This window comes from Sardina pilchardus, chromosome 1, assembly GCF_963854185.1.
Source record: "Sardina pilchardus chromosome 1, fSarPil1.1, whole genome shotgun sequence".
Classification (NCBI taxonomy): domain Eukaryota; kingdom Metazoa; phylum Chordata; class Actinopteri; order Clupeiformes; family Clupeidae; genus Sardina; species Sardina pilchardus.
The window spans coordinates 48816660-48826695 of NC_084994.1; the positions used below are offsets into that span (position 1 = coordinate 48816660).

The 10036-nt window shown below is 52.9% G+C and overlaps 1 protein-coding gene across 1 annotated transcript in view; it reads right to left on the reverse strand.

Moving 5' to 3' along the window:
* septin9b (septin 9b) overlaps positions 1–10036 on the reverse strand; it is a gene marked incomplete in the record, with an annotated part of 48926 nt that overhangs the window by 5740 nt on the left and 33150 nt on the right. Inside the window, 5 exon segments of the mRNA XM_062547658.1 lie at positions 297–392; positions 2962–3079; positions 7303–7440; positions 7529–7610; positions 7740–7868. Coding sequence (XP_062403642.1) covers positions 297–392; positions 2962–3079; positions 7303–7440; positions 7529–7610; positions 7740–7868 — 563 coding nt within the window.

Sequence of the window (10036 nt, forward strand, 5' to 3'; positions counted from 1 at the left end):
ATCCAATACATGTGGTTCAGTGTTTATCTTGTTCAACATTGCGTTTAGTCACATTATTTCTGTTACTAATGATTCGTTTGGCAGCTTACCATAAGATTCATTTGACATATTTTCTAGCTTATTCCAACTGCAGTATGTTTTGAATGGGCTCCAGCTCAGGGGAGGTGTGTGTGTGTGTGTGTGTGTGTGTGTGTGTGTGTGTGTGTGTGTGTGTGTGTGTGTGTGTGTGTGTGTGTGTGTGTGTGTGTGTGTGTGTGTGTGTGTGTGTGTGTGTGTGTGTGTGTGTGTGTACTCACTCTGATCTTCTCGTTGATCACCCTGTCCTCCGCGTCCTCGTCAAACTCCTTCTGGGGGTAGACATCAATCCCGTTGGCGCTCAGGTCTTCTCTGATCTGCGCACAGGAGAGAGCCAAACGGCCTTGTTATCAGAAGCTAATCTCAAACAGAGGTCCTGTCTGAATCACGTATATATGGCAGCCAGGGGGGAAACGCAACCGTGCCGAACGTGGCCGGCCTCCAGGCCCACCATTTCCTCAGATGCCTGTCCATGCGCGCGCACGGGGGGACACAGGAAGGTGTGGGAGAGGAGCGTCCAGCCCTCAAGACAAACACGCCTGCCTGGCCCGAGGACAGCGACTGGTGGAAAAAGGATGGACGAAGACGGGCCCTGTGAGGGCGTATGATGGTGGCCCCTTGAGCAGGGGATGACAGCAGCGATAACAGTGTCTCTCTGGAGGTCAGAGTCAGGCAAGGTCACTCACGACTTTCTCAAAACAAACCCAAATGTACAAAGCCCAGGAGATTTGGCGGCGTCCCAGAGAAATGTCCCGCTCCCTTTCCCGTAGATTAGTATTCTTTTCCCGACGGATTCAGGGATGCTAAAATAAGTGCCCTCCACGCAGCAGGGATGAGGCCTTCGATTATGAACACAACAGATACGCCTACAGGCTTTCCCAAAAAGATCATTTACTGTGACAGAGAAATGAATAGGGTAATAGGCTACAAACGGTTCTGGAGACCTTAATTCAATAAACAGAACATGAATTGAAAGGACTTTAGCCATCACGACAAGCAACACACTCTTCAGGAACCATGAATACAAAATAAATAAATAAATAAAACACACATATATGGCACTGACTCCCTCGCCATCACTGGAACTGTCATCATCATCTCTCTGAGCCTTGCAGCTGCAGGGGCTTTGAACAGCCTTTCCTACACACACACACACACACACACACACACACACACACACACACACACACACACACACACACAGCGACCAGAACAAGGACAGAGGGAGACCTCTGCCAGCGCGCAGCGCTAAATGAAAGGCCAAACCTCGGCTACGACTGCCCGTTCCTCCCCACAATAAAGACCTCTTTTATTTCTTTTTTTAAACCGCTGTGTATACTTCTGGAGGCCTTGAATCAAGGCAAATAAACCGAGAAAGAGAGAGAGAGAGAGAGAGAGAGGAGAGAGAGGAGAGCGCATATACAGTAGGCTCACTTTTGGCTCAGCAGAGCGGTGAGGAAGGCAGAGTGAGGCTACCCCACCGTGACATTGACGTGACCTTGACTCAGAGAGCGCTCGGCTGCTGCTCCTTTCTCATGTCTGTCTGTCTGCTGCAGGGCCTGGGGGCGATGGAAGACATCACAGAGAGAGAGAGAGAGAGAGAGAGAGAGAGAGAGAGAGAATATCCCTGGTCCCAGGGTCACTTGTAGCCCTGCGGAGCCAAGGCAAACAGTGAGCGGTGAGCGCGGCGGGCCTCAGCCTCTCTCCCGCTGCTCGCTCGGTGTTTGTGCTCGTTGGCGGCGGCCAGCGAGGAACACGGAGGAAACGGTAGCCAAGGCGCCCGGCGGGGCTTCCTCAGGATGCCAGAACGTGGGACATACTTGTCAGTTCCCCTGCACTATCACACACTAAACACACACACACACACACACACACACACACACACACACACACACACAGGGGCCAGAGTGTGGAGGTGGTGGTGGTGATAGGGGGGAGGTTCATCCAATCAAAACAGTGATGTGGATGTTTGAGAACACTAAAGCCTCATGTCAATGCAATAGTGCCCCAGATGGGGCGGCTGGGAGGGGGGCTGGTGCCCTGTTGTCCACTGGGCCTGAGCTCTCCCACCGGCCCACGCCGTCCAGCCTCGGTCCTCCCAAAATCCCCCTCCTGTTATTCCATCAGGCCCTTATATAAGGCTCGCCCTCCCTGGCACGGACAGCACACTTTGTGAGAGCGGCGCTAAATCACTAGCATCTGGCATGGAGGCCAATTAGCCTGTTAGGAACATGGGCCCTTTTCTGCTGCCTCCTATTCACTCAACAATTCAATTACTGGCCACTTAGCGGCTCCGTGTGAGAGGGTGGAGTTTATCTGAGGCCGACGCGCCGGGGCCTCCGACGACGACAACAGCACCTCCAGATGTTCGGCCCTTTTTGTTTGGAGTTCACGGCAGGCCCGTCTTACCTACCGGAGCGATCCTGCCCCTCCCCACCCCAAGTGCCCTGTAAACATCTCCTGCCAGCCTGTGAAGTGGCTGCCAGCTCGGGAGCCGAAAGGGAAAACATCCCCGTACTCGCTGCCCTGCCCTGTTTATGTACACTCGCGAGGCCGAGGGGGTGTTTTCCTCGCTTGCACGAAGGCAGGGAAAACTATTTTGCACCACACTGCAGGAGAAGAGGCCAACAGGCTGCGCTGAGCACTACGCACAAGAGGTGAAATAATATTGGAAAGGCTTTTCAAAGTGACGTTCTTTGGCCTTTTTTTTTAAGCCCTCGCTAGACAGAGGAGTGAAGAGAGAGCAGGACATGAGTAGGAGACCAGGAGAAAGGGGAGTGGGGTTTGGGAAACGGCTCTGTGGGAAGTTCATTCCCACGGAAAAGGCCTCTGGAGCAGATGGAAAACTGAGAGGGCATGTAGAGGGCGGCGCTGTCTTCTGCTCACCTTCTGTTTGAAGTAGTCCCGCTCCTCTAGGGTCAGCGTGTCGGCCTTCGCGATGACGGGCACAATGTTGACCACTTTGCTGAGGTGCCTCATGAACTCCACGTCGATGGGTCTTAGGCTGGAAAAAACAACAACAACAACAAAAGAGACAACGTCACCCAAAAGGAGCAAAACCAGAAGCTGCGCAGCTCAGTTTGAGTCATTTTTGTCGGCATTTTTGGTCTCCAAAACGAGGCCACTCCGTTCGGGGAGGCGACGTGACTGGAAATACCTGGAAGGCTTTGTGTGATGAGTGCCTCCACCACTAGAGGGCAGCAGAGCCCAGCGCCGTGCCCCTGGCGTGCCGCTCCGGGTGGTTGTTTATTAGGCGACTGTGGTGTTGTTGGCCATTAGAAAGGTCAGACAAACTGGAGCAGATCTGCTCACGCAGCTGCAGGTCATCCCAGCGGGAGGCTCGCTCATGTGCACCAGCGAGCTTGTAAACGCACACCGCAAAAAGTCCCACTTTAAAGTGGAACAAATGCAGAGGACTTGCTCGCGGCCTAATTTTAGGGAGATTAAGTTGATAATTATGCTTGTTTGGATGACTACTTCCTCCATGCATGCCTGTGTGTGTGCGTGTGTGTGTTTGTGTGTGTGTGTGTGTGTGGCAACACACCACTGTTAAGGCAATGGGGCTGAGGAAGGCCTCGTTGTGTTTTACAAACATGGCCGCTCTCCATCTGTTGTGTCAGCGACTCGCTCGTGCTGCTGCTGTCTGCAGTCTGTCCGAGTGCTCTCTCCTGGAAGGGCCGCTGGTAAGTGCTCTTATTTTTCTCCCATTCTCCAGTCACCCCCCCCCCCCCCCCCCCCCCACACACACACACACACACACACTCCAATTACTCTGGTGAGGTCATGCGTCAGCGTTAAGAGCTGCTGCTGCTGCTGCTGCACTGAGATGCTCAGTAGTGAGAGCCAGCGCTGAGAGGCCTCTGCAGTTAAGCAAACAGGCTATTTCCTCCACATGCCACGTGTTAAACACGCACACATGCACATGCACATCAACCAAGAGCCTCTTCACACATTTACACGCAGCCACATGACAAATGAAGGAACACACACGCACACACGCACACATGCACATACACACGCACATACACACGCACACATGCAGATACAGTACACATGCACACATAACACAAAGCCCCCCCCCCCCTTCTCTCTCTCACACACACACACAAAGCCCCCCTCTCACTCCCTCACACAAACAGACACACACACACACACACACACATAACACAATGCCCCCTCTCTCTTTATATCTCTCTCTCTCACACACAGACACATACAATGCCATGCATCACATGCCGGCGCAGGCGGGGGTTTCCGAGGGCCCGGGGCCCGTGCTGGAGTGGCTGTTGGAGGTCACGTGAGCCCCGGGGGGAGCTGCGTGCCACGGCACAGGGTCCTCAGCTGCGGGCGCTCAGCGGCACGCCAAACACATGTGCCATCACCGCACAACACGTGGCAACATACACTCACACACACACACACACACACACACACGTATGTGTGGAGGAGGACATGAGGCACTTGTGTGAGTGTGAGTGTGTGTGTGTGTGAACAAGCCCCAGATAACGACACAAGAGGTTAATGAGCAGAGCAGTGAAGCTAACGAGGGCGTGATGGAGCTCCAGTGACGCTAAGCGTCTCCTCATGGTGTGTGGATGGCAGCGTGACCGAGGTGCTGAAGCTCAGCTGCCATGTCATCCCAACCCACACTCACACTCACACTCACACTCCGAGAAGATGGCTTTCCACGATGTGAACTCTCACTGATGAATCCGTTGGCACGGCGACGGTAAACAAGCGGGAGAGCGCGAGAGAGAGAGAGACCACTCCACCACTCGGCGTGGCAGATGCTCCGGTCATTTTCCTCCGTCGCCCTGAAGCCGCCCAGAGACGTGCCCAATCGGACTAATGACCATCGCAGCTGTCGGACTTCAGAGGCACCACGGGGACTCGGCTCACGAGGACACCCAAGTGGGAGGTGGTCACTAGACTCTCCCTCCTCAGGTCATTAATGCTGACAGACCGTTCCAAACGCTCGAGCGAAGCCACTCTACCCTCGCATTTGCGAGATCGTTTTCAACCCACTCCTAGTTTATAGCGAGGCGCGAGGCCCAAATGCTGACACAGAGGTTGGTAATGATAGGTTCTGATGGGTTGATGCACAGGAAAACCCTTGGGCCAACGGCTATGAAAACACACATCCCCCATCCCGACGTTCCACGGCAGGGCAGGCTTACTTGGGTTACTTAATATTCAGCTCAGCTTAATCATTTTTATAAGAGATGTCCTCATCAAGGAAGTGTGGCTCCAGAGCGAGGCAGAAACACGGCTTTGGCACGCCGGCACGGTAATTGGTAACAGGCCCCCCAAGCCTTTCATGAGCAAACTGAAATCGGAAAAGAGGAAAAGAATAATGGCACTCTTTGGTTTGGTAGCCGTTGTTCCAGAACGTTCTACGAGCGGGGGAGCCAGGTTCCTCCTCCCGCAGTAGAAACCAAGGGGGGGGGGGGGGGGGGGTGAGGAGGGAGGGTTGTTGGCCTACGAAGGAGTTGGGAGGAGTTTGCGCAGAACATTCTGCTTGTTTGTGGAATCCTGATTTCAAAAGCCCAGGCAGGCCGTGCTAGCTAGTCACTCAGTGGCAGTGAGTGAGTCAGGCCAGTGGAATGGCACCTTTACAAATGATGGAAGTGATAAGGGTCTGTGTTAACACCGCACACTTTATGCATGAGTCCTTTCATTTGATTTTCCTTTTCCAATCTGCCCTGCGCAGTATCAGAGTGGAACATCCTGTTTCCATCTCAGAGCTGTGTTTGACATGTCAGGGCCCAGAGGGAGGAGTGGGGGCAGGCAGCCGGGGGAGCAGAGGAAAGAGGGAGGGAAGGAGGGAGGGAGGGAATGATAGGTGGATGAATAGATAAATGGATGGGTGGATGAATGGATAAATGATGGAAAGAGGTGGATAAATGGATGGATGGGTGGATGGATGGGTTTTTAAAGATGGAATGGAAGCAGGGAAGAAGCAGAGGTGTGCTGTGCCGAAGCTGAACTTAACGTGACTTAAGACCGGCCACACAGCTGTCGCACAGCAGGAAAGGCTCTCTCTCTCTCTCTCTCTCACTCACACACACACACACACACACACACACACACACACACACACACAGGCACAAACACACACACACACTTTCGTCAGGCAACAGCTGTGGCAGGAGGTAGAAAATATAGGGGACCATATCCAGTGACACACACACGCAGCTCTCACACAAAGAGACTTGCTCATGGAGAAGGATTTCCAACCTAATCAAACACACACACACGCACACACACACACACGCACACCTATATGAGCACACATGCATACACATACACACACACTGAGGTCATGGAGCTTGTTATGGCCATATGTTCAGGAGTACTGTATGCTTGTGTGTGTTGGCCGTGTGTGTGAGAGGGAGCCTGAGAAAGGTGCAGAAGAACAGTGTAATACAGGTCCTGAAAGAAACAACCTGCTCGACTCCGCACACACACACACGCACACACGTACACACACGCGCACACACGTACACACACACACGCACACACACGCACGCACTGCATCCAGCTGTGCTCAAAAGGCGCAGACGAAAGCTTGTATTCTCAGCCCTGAGGCAAGCACAAGCACAAGCACAAGGCAACATTTCACACCATATTACTCAGCCACCATCTTCAGCTTCTCAACAAGCAGCTCTCAAAATGTGAGAAGCATTTAGTCACGTTAGCGTTTCCCTCTTCCTTGCCACTGAGTGACTATGATATTAAAGGACTTTGTGTTGACAAAGCCAACACACACCGAATCTAGGAACTTTGTGCGGTGCTGGTCAATATGAAAAACAGAGGGAGAGGCCACCGGCCCACATATTGTCCCTTTTTAAACCACTGTGTGGTCTCCCTCTGTTTTTAATACACTGTAAACACACACAGCAGATATTAAAGACGCGATAAGACGAGACCCTCACAGCAGCGCTGTGTTACGGGCATACACACACACACACACACACACATACACGGAGAGTCCAGCTGCCCCCTGCCCAACTGCATGAGGTGTGAGGGTGAACCCCTCTAACACAGACGAGAGTGGATGACTGGGGAAGGGGCTGACGGCCAGATGGAGGTCTGACCTCTCCTCAGGTATGGCCTTCATGAATGACCATGGCCTTGGACTGTGGCCTGGCAATTCTGTGACAAAGAACAGACGTTGTCTATGTATTTGTGTGTGTGTGTGTGTGTGTGTGTGTGTGTGTGTCTCACCAGTGCCCTGTGGGTGGGATGAAGTATATGCAGCAGTGCACTCTGGAGTCGGGGATGCGCTTCTTCCTGTTGATGTTGATCTCCTCCTGCAGATACTGCTCGTACTGGTCGTTAATAAACTTCATGATGGGCTGCCAGCTGCGGGGCACATGGGAAATGGAGTTCAACAACAAGCGCTGACGAATGGAAACGAATGCCATGGCTGTGTGCAGAAGACTACACTAACCAGTTCTCATTGTTGATCTGGTCCCCAAAGCCCGGAGTGTCGATTACCGTAAGTTTCATCCTCACGCCCTTTTCTTCAATGTCTACATTCCAAATCAACAGAACAGAGAGTGTCAGCAGAGAGAGCCGATACCATGCAGTGGAAAAACCCCAACAGTGTCTCTGTTCTCATTCTCAGCAGTCTTTATCTTTATAGGAGCTCTGTGTTGTACCGTGACTGATGGACTTGATCTCGATGGTCTTTGGGATCCTCTCCTCCTCTGTGGTCAGCACAGATTTGCGGCTGACTTTGGACTTGAACAGGGTGTTCATCAGGGTGGACTTGCCCAGCCCGCTCTGGCCTGTGCAGGGAGAGAGAGAAAGAGAGAAAGAGAGAGAGAGAGAGAGAGAGAGAGAGGGAGAGAAAGAGAGGGCATTAGTTCAGACAGGAATAGAACTCTGCAAAGCCATCAGAGACTGGGAGGAGGCCACACACACAGCACAAGTGTGTGTGTCCACCACTCCACACTGACCACTGCCATCAACCACAGACAATAGAGTGTACAACACACACATACACGCACACACACACAGACACACACATCCGTACTTCTGCAGTAGTGCCTTGTACCTAAGAGAAGCACAATAGCTCTACAGACTGAGACAGTAGACCTATACACACACACACACGGGCACCACATCAAAATCACTGCTGGCTTTCAGCATGTGTACTTATCAAGCACGAGAGGGCCGGGTCAGGCAAGGGTCAGCCCGGCATGTAACCCACTCACAGATGGGCAAGCCACACATCCACACACACACACACACACACACACACACACACACACACACACACACACAATGCCAGAGCACCAGGCGCCGGCCATGAAAGAGCTCAGTGTTGCTCCCAGAGGGCGAGGAGCGGAGCGCCACACGGTTCACCTCCCCGCTGACATCCATCACCGGCCCTCCAACAAAGGGCAGCTGGACAGCGGCCAGCTCCTCAAGCGGCCGGGCTAGCCGCGGCTAACGACCGACCCCCCCATACGTTAAACCAATGACCACTTCAGAAAGCGCTTACGCTAGGGGTCCTGCCCGAGCGGCAGAGAATGAATCGGACGAACTGTTTTTCAGTGGTGCCTATTCGCTGCAAATAACACGAGCGTGCTGAGAGCGAACGCTACTCTGAGGGGGCGAATACGCTCTGCTGCCCGGACCGACGTGTCGGAGGCTGCAGGTGTTCCTCTCTCTCTCTGTCTCTGTCTCTGTCTCTCTCTCTCTGTCTCTCTCTCTCTCTCTCTCTCTCTCTCTCTCTTTCTCTCTTTCTCTCTCTCTTTCTCTCCGTCTCTCTCTCTCTCTCTGTTCAGCGAGCTCCCTGAGGGAGAAGAGAGCCATTCATTATTGTGTGGTCAGGATGACTTCATTCCCCACCGGTGCTTTGAAATCCATCATGAGCTGCAAATCTGCACTGCACACCAGCACTGGAGAGAGAGAGAGAAGAAAGGAGAGAGAGAGGGAGGAATGGAGGGAGGGAGGGAAGGAGGGGGGATGGGGGAGAAAGAAAAAGAGTCTTGTGTGACAGCACAGCAGGCTGATCTACAGGCGTGCTGGGGGGGATGTGTGGGATGCAACATCTCCGAGGCGTCCGGATGCATCAGATCCCCTTCAGACGCGGGCGGTCACGAGTCCACTCAGTCGCTCATGAGACCGCTCACTCGGACACGACGGGGTCCAGAGACCACCGGCACGACACACAAAGGCCTTCCATGCGCCCCGCCGTGCTTACAGTCAGTAATGGCGGTGCGTCATAAAGCTGGAGTTAATTACGGCCCTCTTCAGGCGGCCACAGTGGCCCCCGGGGGAACTACAGAAGCTCCGGCCCTCGCCAGCGCTTTTCTTCTCAGCTGGATTTGCACGACAGTCCACAATCATCGTCACCAAGACCAGAGTGCCAGCAGCTGACTATGCACTGTGGTGCCGAGGGCTGTGTGTGTACACGTGTGTGTGTGTGTGTGTGTGTTTATCTGTGTATTTGTGTGTGGCTCTATGCAAGTTTGTTTCCAAGAAGTGTATCCACACAGTCGGTTTATCCAACTTGCCAGAAACCGTTAAGTTAAATCTTCTTTTGTCCGACTCGCTCTGCTGTGGGCTGTCACCGCAAAAAGTAAACACACCGCGATGCCATCCCACAACAGTCGCGCTTAGAAGGTGTAAGATAAACAAACAGTCATGCCAGAGGATGTTTACAATTCATCTCTTCAAGCCTCAGGGTACACAAATGACTTTGAGTTTCCTAATTAAGGATATGCCACTAACGAGCAAACACAAAGTCAGCACACAATACCGAACCAATCACCACCACCATGACGGAAAAAAGAGCCAACCGATGACTTCTCTCCGCACAACAGGCACGACGATTTCTCAACGTCAACCGCACGGTGGAAACAAGACATCTGTGTCTCCAACACAGAAAGGGCTCGGTAGCTTTGGGAAATCCATTCTGTCAGCTATAAAACCTGCGCTAACAGAT